At 34.7% G+C, this 13,716-nt stretch overlaps 1 protein-coding gene across 1 annotated transcript in view; it reads right to left on the bottom strand.

The window, feature by feature from the left end:
- LOC105329461 (adhesion G-protein coupled receptor V1) overlaps positions 1-13,716 on the bottom strand; it is a 93,900-nt gene that overhangs the window by 21,939 nt on the left and 58,245 nt on the right. Inside the window, exons 75-85 of the mRNA XM_034469455.2 lie at positions 13,414-13,637; positions 11,690-11,849; positions 11,383-11,545; positions 11,153-11,266; positions 10,568-10,749; positions 10,216-10,401; positions 9,797-9,958; positions 8,210-8,297; positions 6,637-6,786; positions 6,124-6,317; positions 3,832-3,972 (exon numbers count right to left, since the gene is read on the bottom strand). Coding sequence (XP_034325346.2) covers positions 3,832-3,972; positions 6,124-6,317; positions 6,637-6,786; positions 8,210-8,297; positions 9,797-9,958; positions 10,216-10,401; positions 10,568-10,749; positions 11,153-11,266; positions 11,383-11,545; positions 11,690-11,849; positions 13,414-13,637 — 1,764 coding nt within the window. The remainder of the gene's footprint in view (positions 1-3,831; positions 3,973-6,123; positions 6,318-6,636; positions 6,787-8,209; positions 8,298-9,796; positions 9,959-10,215; positions 10,402-10,567; positions 10,750-11,152; positions 11,267-11,382; positions 11,546-11,689; positions 11,850-13,413; positions 13,638-13,716) is intronic.

Genomic DNA, 13,716 nt, shown 5'->3' with positions numbered 1-13,716 from the left:
TGATTTGAACAAACTTGATTCAACACTTCCTGAGGATGCTTCCATTTTAATTTGAGCTTTTCTGGCCTAATAGTTTTTAAAAGAAATTTTTAAAAAGATTTTCTCTATATATTCCTATGTAAAACTTGATCCCCCAATTGTGGCCCCACCCTACCCCCGGGGACCATGATTTGAACAAACCTGAATCTACACTACATGAGGATGCTCCCATTTTAATTTGAATCTTTCTGGCCCGATAGTTTTTGAGAAGAAGATTTTTAAAGATTTTCTCTATATATTCCTATGTAAAACTTGATCCCCCAATTGTGGCCCCACCCTACCCCCGGGGACCATGATTTGAACAAACTTGAATCTACACTACCTGATGATGCCTCCACACAAGTTTAAGCTTTACCGGCCTAATAGTTTTTGAGAAGAAGATTTTTAAAGATTTTCTCTATATATTCCTATGTAAAACTTGATCCCCCAATTGTGGCCCCACCCTACCCCCGGGGACCATGATTTGAACAAACTTGTATCTACACTACATGAGGATGCTTCCACTCAAATTTGAGCATTTCTGGCCTAATAGTTTTTGAAAAGAAAATTTTTCAAGATTTTCTCTATATATTCCTATGTAAAACTTGATCCCCCAATTAAGGCCCCACCCTACCCCCGGGGACCATGATTTGAACAAACTTGATTCAACACTTCCTGAGCATGCTTCCATTTTAATCTGAGCTTTTCTGGCCTAATAGTTTTTAAAAGAAATTTTTAAAAAGATTTTCTCTATAATTATATTCCTATGTAAAACTTGATCCCCCAATTGTGGCCCCACCCTACCCCCGGGGACCATGATTTGAACAAACTTGAATCTACACTACATGAGGATGCTCCCATTTTAATGTGAATCTTTCTGGCCCGATAGTTTTTGAGAAGAAAATTTTTAAAGATTTTCTCTATATATTCCTATGTAAAACTTGATCCCCCAATTGTGGCCCCACCCTACCCCCGGGGACCATGATTTGAACAAACTTGAATTTACACTACCTGATGATGCCTCCACACAAGTTTAAGCTTTACCGGCCTAATAGTTTTTGAGAAGAAGATTTTTGAAAAATACCAACAAATTTTTAATAATTCTCAATTATCTCCCCTTTAAAAAGGGCGTGGCCCTTCATTTGAACAAACTTGAATCCCCTTTACCTAGTGGTGCTTTGTGCCAAATTTGGTTGAAATCTGCCCTGTGGTTCTTGAGAAGAAGATGAAAATGTGAAAAGTTTACAACGACGACGACGACAACGACAACGACAACGCCAACGACGACAGACAACGGACAAATTGTGATCAGAAAAGCTCACTTGAGCCTTTGGCTCAGGTGAGCTAAAAAGCTATAATAACCTTCACATGTATGGTAAATTGGTTGTTCTTTTCATGTAACGTTTTGATCGATAATAATGATAATTTACAATATCACTTTTTCGGGATAATTAATTACGATAAATGATTTACACGTAGATCAAAATTTAAACATCCAAGAAAATGCTTTCTTTTGTGATTCATACTGGTTATGAAGTTGAAGATATAGCAACCACTGCAGAAAAAATTAATTTACATAACGCACTAACACGGGTTGTGTATTTTTTCTGTATGAATCCCAAATGAAAGCATTTTTTTGTTTAAATGACTAATATGTACTATTTCCACTCTCTTGGTGAATTAAAAAAATACTGAGATAATGTATTTTTAAAACTAGTAATAACTAAAATGTATATTTTAGATACTGTAAAACAAGAAAATTTGGCGCATACATATTTTAGCGCAAACGCAAGTGCCAGTACATTAGCGCAATTATATTTTAGCGCATGCATCTTTTCTTTAAAAAAAGAATACAAAATACAAAAAGAATATTAAAAAGCAATTAAAACTGAATTAATTAATCCATGTTTAGGCACTTATACCCGATAACCCATACCGTTTACCTGTGTAATTGTTTAAACAAACAGAACCAAGAGCATCTGATATTTAAAGCCCCTTTCACAATTGGCGCACGACCACTTTACACCACTTTGCAATCAAATTTTTTAAGCTTCGCACGAGCTCTCGCATACGTTGCACGAGCCCTCGCTTACGTTGCACGAGCTCTCGCATTCGTTGCATAAGTTTTACTGGTCGCATCAAGTCTCCTCTGAATAGTGGACATGCACACTATTCAGACGCGACCCAACGCGATCCAAATTATCGCAGTGCAACGCACGAACATTAGTACGAACGTTTTACAACGTTTTGTGTACTCGCAAGAGTGATACATGATTTATAAAGGTTGTAAGATAAATCGCTGGTGTTTATGTGTCTGTTTTGCGACCGTGAGACTGTTGCTCAACGTATCCCATGTAATCTTGCAACGTTTTACTATCATTGCACGACTTATCAGCCTCAATATGCCATGCTTTGCTACCAGTATATATACCCTGTGTAAGTATCTCTGTTTCAGAGCAAAATTAACAATATGCATTTATTGCATGATGGTGAGGGAAATATATGTATGAAGATTTATTCCCTCAAGAAAAATAAAATTTCCCGAGGGCTTCGCTCGAGAGAAATTTGTTTTTTTTTCTGGGGAATAAATGTTCATATTCCCTGAACATTAATGCAATAAACGTTTTTATTATATCAAGCAACATATGATTACAAAAAATACGTTGATTTCTAATAATGTTTTACTTTTCAACAGTCGCAACATTAACGTCGTGATTGTTTGATTTCCCATGCAACTGTCTCACTTTTCTTTCATAAATCATAGATAGTTAAGTTGGTTCTGAGATATAAAGAAAATCATAATGATTCAATATTTTTGATTCAATCATATTTGTCTACATCGTATGCTCATATCTATGATATCTCCCTGTCACGAGACTTTCTAGACCAATCAGATATAATAGAATAATCATATTGAGGTATAATAATAAATGCTGCTGCATATATGTACCATCTTGGGCGACATATTTACTCGCTTTCAACTATGTCTACTAAAAATCAGCGGTGTACATGCCCCCGCTGACTCGCAAGATCATTTGTACCATGGAAGTCATAATCGCACGTCCAATCACACTGGCGCACGTTCAATCGTCCGATCACCTAGTCTCTCGCACGTTCCTATCGTATTATCTTTCAACAGTTGCTTTCATTGTACAACAGTCGCATACAGACGCAAGATATATCGCAAGATTCAATGCGTTTACATCGCACAACGCTCGCTTAGATCGTGCGAAATTCGTACAAATACTTTTTTCATATGCGATTATTTCGGCAACAATTGGCGATTCATACCTAAATTTTTCGATCGCACGAATATTTGGTCGCTTCTGCTCGTGCGCCAATTGTGAAAGGGGCTTAAATGAACACTTCTATATAGCCTTAAAAATGGACTGACGTCATTGTTTTGCAACTTGAAGAAATTTAATACATATAGAAAATCGTTGGCGCACTATTTATTTTAGCGCTCAGAGGCAGTTGCGCCAATGGCGCTAAAATTTGTAGCGCGCCATATTTTCTCGTTTTACAGTAATCCCCATTTAAGTGCCCCCGTCTCACTGAGCCCCCCAAATCCCCTATCAATAGAGGGTCTTACACTTTGACATTTATACAAGACAGTGACAAGTGGACAACCTGGTCATATAAATTTTAATTAGAATTTTGTTTTGGTCAAAGATCTACTAGGGTTCACTGCTATTCCTATTTCAAACTTTGGCCAATGAAATCCCTATTTATAAGCTGACCCATGCCTTACAGGTCATTAAGATGTGTGTGACTTGGTATGCTTTATTGTGTAACAAATAACGCCTACTTTACCTTTTTTCCTCCATCAGGAGTTCCTGTAGCAATCCTCGCATCCCCAGTAGGTTGAGCCAAGTAGACAATAATTGTTTCATCCGGCTCAGGAAGTGTGTCCGACAGAATGCCTATTGAGACAAACTTCTGTCGCTCATCCTGCTGCTCATTAAAAAATACAAAGTGGATGATGACCTTAATATTTCGAACAAATGTTTTTCACAGGAAAATTCTACAAAACATTGGCTTGATCAAATTCTGCTATATCATAACAGCTAATAATTATTGATATGTGTTTTAACTACTAGCCTAGTTCAAGATGGTACAAAATCCTTCATAGTGATTGTACTCATCTGATCCTTTTTTTAAAGCATTTACCGGGTACATTTAAAATACATCTTCCATTTTTTCTATTTTTTCCCTATTTCCACAATGTGAAGATTTCCACTTCGTAATTTCATAATTATATTTTTATTAAATATTATTCTTTTTTTATTTGGATATGAAGTGTTCGATTGAAAATATATAGTATGACTTTACTTATAAGCATTCAAATGCATTTTGCGTGCTATTTTATGGAAAATTCGAAATATTCTAGCTCCGAAACAAGCCTGGTATTGTACTCTGAATTTTTGGGAATTAGCAGGCTTTAATATTAAGGAATAAAATATCAAGGAAAATTATATAAAATTGAGGAACGTCTCGTCTGACCTTAATGAACAAGAAAATGAGACCATACATTATATATAGCAGACATTTTTTTTGAAATACATGTACCATTAAAAAACTATAACATTTTTTTTAACTACAGTTAACTTGAATTTCTGTCAGACAAATTGGGTCCTCAAGACTTTTAGTCAAGAGTTCAACCCCCAGGCTAAAGTAGATGTGAAGTTCTGTGAAATACATCATAAAGATATGGAGACAAAAAGAGTACCACGCAGGTACACCCAGAAATTAGTTGAAACAGTGAATCTTTCTTAATTACAGTAAAACTCGGTTGTAGCGAAGTCCTAGGGACCAATGGATTAATTACTTCGTTATATCTGTAATTTGTTATATCCGTATAACAAATTCGTAATAATATTTATAGCAAATTCACTATATACATGTTTTCTTTCACCAAACTATAATTTTTGCTAATTTAGGCTTAAAATAAAAATTCATTACTTTGATAACTTTACTAATCGGATTGTAAATTGAAAAAATTATATGAAAATAAATTGATTCATTCAAACTATTTTGTTAACTGGAAGTGCAAACTTTTTTAAACTGTAAAAAAATTCGTTATAAAGTGGTTAAATTTTGTTATTATTCACCTCTAAGGGACTCAAAATCAGTTCGCTATATCCGTAAATTTGTTATATCAGAATTCGTTATAAACGTAAAATTTTGCAAAGATTTGTTAAGAATTTTACTGGGGACTCCAAAAAACTTAGCTATATCCGAAAATTTGCTATATCCGTGTTCGTACTAAACGAGTTTTACTGTAGTAGAGTGTATTTGGTTCAAAATTAAAACATGCACAGCTGATAAATAGTCTGAATATAAATACAATCCTAAAGTGGATTAGGGATTGAGGCAATAATTAGTCTGGCATTTAATTAATGATTTAATGAAAATTCCATTTCACAACTTGCAGATCAAATGAGTACGGGTATCAATGTATCCAGATATTAGTTGAAACAGTGAACTTTGTGTACGTAGGAGAATATTTGGATCAAAATTGAAACAATAGTCTGACAAATGATTCTAGAAGGGATTAGGGATTGAGACAATAGTAAACAGTCTTGTACATAATTCAATGAAAATTCCATTTTGATAACTTTCAAGTCACAATTCTGATGCCATGAATTTCAAAAGGAGGTATATCATCTCCAAGCTATCTGGTATATCTGTTCTAATTCATTACGAAACAATACAGAAATAACAGTCAATATCTAGTGTTTAACAGGTCTTATTTTGTCTTGGTACAAATTTAAAAAAATCCAGTTGGGCACCCAAGAATCATAGCAACAAACAAACAGAATGAATTTCTTCAGAGAAAATTAAGCCGAGTCTTTTCTTAATGCAATTACACAAACAAAACTAACAAAAGCTTATGCTAAATCCTGCTTCATCAACCTAACTCCTAAATCATTCACAATCCTGCCCTGTTCTTTAGTAATTCCATATATCCAATATCCAAATAATTTTCAATTTTCACTTGACACTGTCCTATAAGATGAACTAGCTAATCTAACACAAAAAATTATCTTCCTCTCCAAAGCATGCCTAGTTAGTAGACATACTGTAATTGACTGAGTGTCCTACCTTGAACTCCACCCTAGTGTCCAGTATTTCATAGTCCCTGACCGCGGTAGCAGCATTGGACCCATCCCTGGCCCCCAGGATCTGTGTGATGGTATCGTTCGAGGTGGGGGTCAGTTCTGGGACTATCTGGGAGGTCCAGGGTTCTCCACCTCCCACTGTTCTTACAAGTACACTGATCGTCCCATACAGACCCCCTAGTGTACACAAAACAGTTTATTCAGAAGATGAAATGAAATAAAGCCATATACTCCCATTCAACTGTTAGGTAAGAAAAAGATAAAAAAATCTCCTGAATAAATTAAAACTAAGTAGAAACAATATTCTGGGCTTTTGCTTTAAATCATCAATATTGTTCTTCCGTTATATATATTCACATCTAAATCAACAGTTGATCAATTTTATTGTTTCTGAGAATAACATCATTTGAAATTGAATTTTTTTTTGCTGTAAAAATAACTTCATGTTTAATTTTTGCTTAAAGTATATGGGAATCTCAAATCTATATTGACATGCCTGTTCTCTGCACTGTAAGATTGACGCGTCGGTTTTCCTCATCAATCACAATCGATGATGGCTCCAGGTTCAAAACTCCATAGGCATCATTACTCTCCTTGATTCTGACTACAGAGCTGGAAGCCACATAGCTCAGACGAGGGGAGATTTCTGAAGAAGAAAAAATAATTCTCAAATACCGTACACCAGTCATTACTCCGACACAAAGAAGGAAAACTTGTCTTCTCAGTTTTAAACAACATGCAGTGGAGGTTCATTCTAGATCTGATTCAGGATGAAATAGTACAATGCTTGTTTATGATTAAAAATGACTTGTATTGTAACATGAAATAAATGTGAATTTCTATTGTGAAAAGATGTCTTTGATTGGGTTTTTTTTTCTTCTTATCAATTTCCTTCACAGGAACTCTCACTATGATACAGACTACAGCAATTAAGCAATTATCTCACCTAGTCAAGTTTCTGTTTCGCATATATTTTTTGATACCTAATTTCCAAATGTGCATGTGCAAAAGTATCATACATATTGACCAAAGTCAAAAATGATTGGTTTTTCATCCTTATGTTTTAGCTGTCATTACAAAGCATTACCCTGTGAACTAATGAACAGCATGTTTAATTTTTTGTTTACATGCTACGATTCAATTCAATTCTTTATTCACTCAAGACCAGTTCACTGGTTTATGAGGTTCATGTTCAACATGAACACAAAAAACAGGCATTAAGGATCACAAGTACTTGTAGGTGTATAAACAAATTTTATAAAGTGGAAATACAATTACTGTTGTTTGTATAGGTTTTGTTTTGGTTTTTTAGGAAGAAAAGACTGAGAAACTTTTCTTTATAAATTTTGACAATGTTTTTAGTTTTTCTACATCAATAGTATTCATGAACATAATGTGCATACTCATGTCAGCTCATCCTAGTAATGTCACATTCAAAACATACTAAATAAGTGCTCTTATATTAAAATGACTAAATTCCAGTTATTACATGAATAAAAATGTATTAATACATTTAATCCTTGATTTCCCTTTTCACACATATATACAGAATTTATGATAATTAAAACATGTTGTTATTGACTTCCAACACACCAATTGGAATTTTCTTCCTTGTCGACACATTTTCTTATCTTTACTTGCCAAGGGTTTTCTGTTCACTCCCCTCCCCATAAATCCTTGGCAGATCTCATTACGAAAACATGACATTTTCTACACATTAAAATTATATAATATTATAATTGTCCTGACTTCTTCATTAATTTTAAGGATCGATATTAAGAGCATATTAAATTTCAATTTAAATTTGAAGTGTTCTAAAAAACAGTTGCATAGAGTTTCATAGAGATTTTGAGAGAAAGTGGTTGAGAGAAAGGAAAAAAAATGTTGACATATAGAGTGACACAGGTCTCCATCTTGTCCCCCTGATGAAACATTAAATGCCTTCCTCACAAAATTTGAGAATCTAATAGAAGTACTCATATCACATTGTAATAATTACTGAACATATCGTGTTTCAAACTTAAAATAGTTTACAGTTTACATTATTTATACAATTTACAGTAATTTACTTGGTACAATCTCCGTAGGGTACTTCTCCACATGAGTGAGGTTTACTGTAAACATCTCTTCCTCTTCAGGTATGTTGTCTTGTCGAACCTGTGAGGAGGAAAACCAGAAAGGTGAAAGTGTATGGGTAAAATTTCTTTAAAATCAAAACGTTAAGGAAGCCTCCATCTAGTTAACTGTAAATGGACTATATTTAGAGTGTAGACTATTTGAAGGTTTTCAGAAATTGATTTTTTAACAAGTAGATTTGATTTCTGAATGTACTCATTTATATACATATATGTATGGAATTGAGCAGTGTACTTTATTAAGCCAAACCTGATTTCTGCCAAAAAGGTTAAATAGAACACACAGCCAAATGTAATATGTTCACAGTAATTAAAATTTTATCCTCTGACAAGCACTGATATCAGTGATTTAACAAGAACAATAGAACAATCTATTTGTTTGTAACAAATATCAATAGAGACATCTTTAAACATAAAAGATTAATAAATAAAACTAGAGGTACTGTGAGCAAGCTCACCCCCCACCCCCTTTAAGAAAATATGATAACTTAAGTATTTCTCTATTAAAAAGTAATGGATGCACCATTTTTCTTATAGTGACCTTGAACTTGCACACATGACCAAAGCTGAAGGACATATTTACAGGTCACAAATAATCTTTGTGTCAAATTTTAGCTTCTAATAATTTTCCATTACAAGATATGGCCTAGACGGGAATTATGCATTTTTTTAAACAATGACCTTGAAATTGCACAACTGACCCTGGGTCAAGTTCTCTCAAAGTTTCTCCATAAGAAAGGTATAAAGCAGACACAAGTTATGAACCTTTTCTTTCAAATGACCTTGAACTTGCCCAAATGACCTTGGGTCAAATCATGACAAACCCTCAGGTCATAAACAATCTATGTGTGCAATAACCACTTCCAATGTTTCTTCATAAAAAAGATATATACCAGACACAAATTTTGCACTTTTCCTTCCAGTGATCTTGAACTTGCCCAAATGACCTTGGAACAAAATTATGACATGCCCTCAGGTCATAAACAATCTGTGTGAAGTAAGAACTTCCAATGTTTCTCCATAAGAAAGATATGGACAAGACATGAATTTTGTATTTTTCCTTCTAGTGACCTTGGATTTGCCCAAAAGACCTTGAAGCAAAATCATGAAACACCCTTAGGTCATAAGCAATCATTGTGTAAAGGTTAGAACTTCCATGTTTCTGCAAAAGAAAGATATAGACCAGACACTAATTATGCACTTTTCCTTCCAGTGACCTTGAACTTGCCCAAAAGACCTTGGGTCAACATCATAAACACCCCCAGGTCATAAGCAATCTTTGTATGAAGGTAAGAATTTCTGATGTTCCTCCATAAGACAGATATGGACTGGACATGATTGCACAGACAGACGAACTGATGGATCTAGGGAGAGACGCACAAGGTGATCCCTATATACCCCTCAAACTTTGTTTGCAGGGGGTGCAACAATTCCAGGGTTTTTTTTCCATTTGCACTGCCAGATCTCAGAAACATATTTATTGTACTGTTGAGGGCATCTTTCATTGATTATTCAACTTACCTGAATAGTTATCAGGCTTGAAGTTACTCCTGGGTCCATGACAATGGCGTTTGTTTCCGTGGTAAAAAAGTCCGAGCCTTTCTGTGCACTTATTTCAATGGACCTGTATGTAACTTCAATTTTACCCTCTGAACCATAGACTCTTTGGACCATCAAACTTATCTGAAACAGTTCAAGTAGTATATTCTTCAATATATTTTCATATCGGATCATCACAGTACATAACTTTATACTGCTCAATTTACACTAGAAGCAACTTCTGGAGATTTCTAGAACCATAAAGAAGGACAGTTAAAATGCTTCATTCAAAATAAGATTTGGACATGAAGATGCAAGCATCGGACAGGCCTCTTGTTCATTATTTTATTTCATTTTTTTTTTAAATCTTGGGGGTTTTGAGCTTGAACAACAAAACTTACAGTGCTTTCCATTTCCGAAACACTTGGTGGTTGAGTGGAGTTTGGCGCAAACCGAATAACACCATAAGGCTCCAGTTTGACAATGTTGTTTGTGGAGGACAGTCTTGCTCCCCCTCTAGCTGACGTAGAGGGCGCCTTTGTCAAATGAAGGGCAAATGACTCTGTTCTATTCAGAATGGCAACCACCTGTAAAAAATATTATTTAATATATTTTTTGTTGTACATTTAAATCCACATTTCAAATCTTCAAATATATTTATCTAAATCAAATTCATAAAATATGAAGATTATCCACTCCCCACTTCTTCTTGTCTTCATGATTGAATAATCTTATTTTTACAAAGCAGCTTACAGAGATGGTGAAGTTTCTTGACTGAATTCCATGTTGTACAGTGAGAGACCCAGATGATGGAGTTATCTGCCCTTCTGTGTACCATTCCGGCTTGCTACCAGAGGGTAGACCGCTACCCCAGGGAACATGAATGGTCCCATAAAGGCCACGGCGAGTGAGTGTCAAAGTAGCTGTCCCTGTCTCTGTCAATGAGAAATTTTTTTTACATGTTTTAAATGTTTGTTTATAAACCCTCTCTACAATAAAATTTTGACTTTTTTTAAAGATCCCACCCATATTGAATTACATCACCATTTCACCAAACTTTCCAAGACAATGACAATTCTAAGAGGAATAACAATCATTAATTCCAGTAAGAGTCACCACTGAACCTTAAGTATGCAAACCATTTAAAAATAATCTTGGTTATAACCATGAATATCTCTACTGGCCCAATTGTCAGCAACTTTTCTCAAGTCAATACTCAGTCGGAGTTCTGACCTCATTTATTCACTTTTCTTTCAAGGATTTGAATTAAGGAATGAGTAAAGTGATTTGAAAATTTAGGTGACAGCTGGGTGCTGGTCTAACAGTATTGCTTTTTACCTTCATCTATACTTCCCAGGGTGTCTGTGAAGCCAACCTCACTGTTTGCTGCCAGGGGCGGGACTTTCACTTTGGTCTCTGTCTCACCAACCTTAAAATTTGGAGGGTCTGTCACTATAAAAAGATAAAGATAAGGAATGCAAAAATAGGTTTTAATTTTGAGGAAAATTGTTTTAAAATGAATTAGATTACCATTAATGCATGTACAAATCAGATTCATATATAAATACCCCCAGCTCCTAAATACTGGACTTGTGTCAAAGTTATAGTAAATGTTGTGTCCAAATCTAGAAAGCCATCTCCTCCAATCAGAATGTCTTGTGTTAACATAGCAACACCTTCATTGAATTGAATGGTTCCTGAGCTTTTGCTCAAAATGACACCTGACAAAATCTGCATTACAGACCAGAAAGAAAACAAAGGAAATACTAAAACTGCATGATGGGTACAGGTAAGATGGCAGTACAAGAGTCATATAATTAAACATAAATTAATAGGTGCTTTTTATATTTTGATTAGATTTTATTGATGGCTTACCTCATCATATTTAATGTTGAAGGTCACAATCACGGAGCCAAAAGTCCCATAGTACCTGGTGATGTTGACTCTGACAAAACGGTTCAAGTCCGCTGAATTCACATACAGAGACTGCAGGCCTGGAGGGACTCCGAACAGACCATGGGGGTAGTCATTGTACCTGATGGACAAAACAAAAAGGTGACAAAATAAGCAACCATGGTGGTAGTCACTGTATTTAATGGACAAAACAAAAAGGGAATTTCAAAGCAATCATGGTAGCAGTTATTGTGCCTGAAGGTCAAACAAAACAAGGATTATAGTCTGCCCCAAGATACAACATCCCTCCGTGACTTTTAGTCCATTTTTAACGAAAATAATCATACCTGTCAAAGAAATACAATTAAAGTCAATAGAAGGGAAAAAAATCTCAGGATTCTTTATTGGCATATCATCTCTTTTAACAGAAATTCATAAGGATGAAATCAGATTTGTTACTCAGATTTATAATGTTAAAATCTGACATCTTTTTCCATTTGGAATCCCTTGAAACACCTCCAAAAATTGTACAATGTTATCATTTGGGCATTTACATTTCCACTGCAATGCGAATTCCCTGTAGACTTATTAAATTTTAGCTTTATATTGACACACAACAAGATAAAGGAGGAATTTCACTGAAGAAATCTTGAGATTTTTTTTTTATCTTGTAATATTTATGAATACCGAATAATTTAAGAAATGTAATGTGTATTAAATATCTCTGGAAAGAGTATAGTAATCAACCATGGGGGTAGTCATTGTATCCTACAGATAAACAAAATAGGGGCTTGCAAACGATATAACTGTCAATGTACTTTAAGAATAAAACAATAAGAACACATGTTAACAACAATGGGAGAAGTACCTTAAAGACAAACAAAATGAGGACTCATAAGCAAATACATGTAGGGGGGAGGGGAGGGGTTAGTCATTGTACCTTAAGATCTGCAGACAAAAAGGAGACTCTTAAACTATTGAAGCAGTAGCTTAGGGACAAACAGAACAGGGACTTGTAAGCAACTATGGGGGGCAGTCAATGCACCTTAATAAGAAACAAAAGGGAGAGTCATAAACATTGTACTTAATGAGTAAAGATTGAGTGAGCATGACTTTGCGCATCATTTTAATTCCATGCAGCCATACGTGAAAAAAGTTATAACTTTCTTTTGTGTTGTGTTTTTATACTAAAATAACATATTTTAATGTTTATGAGTTTAGAAATTGTGATTTGATAGGCCTTGATAGGGAAAATAAATGGTGCCTATGAATCATTGTTTTCTGTTATTGTAAACTACATTGTATACATAAAGCTGAAGAAAATGCATGACTTGCTCATTAATTTAAGGCAGCAATTGATTTTTAAAATAGGAGTTCATTAATAGAGCATTAAAAAGAAACATACTAGCATTTCAAAATTCTATTTCTTTCAAAATTGAATTTTTTCTTCCAAAATAAACTATAATTACCAAATTTTGGGGGGGGGGGGAAATTAAGTTTGATATAATTTCTGGACCAAAGCAAAAGGTCAACATTTTTAAATTTCACCATTTGGTGACTCATTACGATAGTTTTCATATATCTGAAAGGAAAAAAAATTCCTAGGGCAGAAATATAAAAAATAAAGAGAAAATGTAAAAATTTAGCACGTCTTCAAGAAATTACCACACATGAGAACTGAGATATCAAAGAAACAGACAGCTTACATGATTTTGAAAATGGAAGAATTGAACTGGGTGTCAATTTCAGCCCCGCCTATTGTCGATTGAAGGACCAATGAGAATGTCTCTGTTAGTTCAGGGATGTTATCAGGAAGCACTTGTATGACAATTGCTGAATCTCTTTGTCCATCGGCCATTAGGAGCGAGCCCTCCTGAGGCTGAAAGTCTGGAGTCTTGTCATCGTAACTTCCTTCTATCATCCATTTGACCTGACCGTATGAACATTACCACAACATATTATCAAAACCTTCCGAAACAATTAACTGTTTGATCTTTATTTATAGCATC

This window comes from Magallana gigas, chromosome 6, assembly GCF_963853765.1.
Source record: "Magallana gigas chromosome 6, xbMagGiga1.1, whole genome shotgun sequence".
In the NCBI taxonomy this organism is placed as follows: domain Eukaryota; kingdom Metazoa; phylum Mollusca; class Bivalvia; order Ostreida; family Ostreidae; genus Magallana; species Magallana gigas.
The sequence above is the reverse complement of the archived record's forward strand: the minus strand, read 5'-3'. Positions and strand labels throughout refer to the sequence as shown.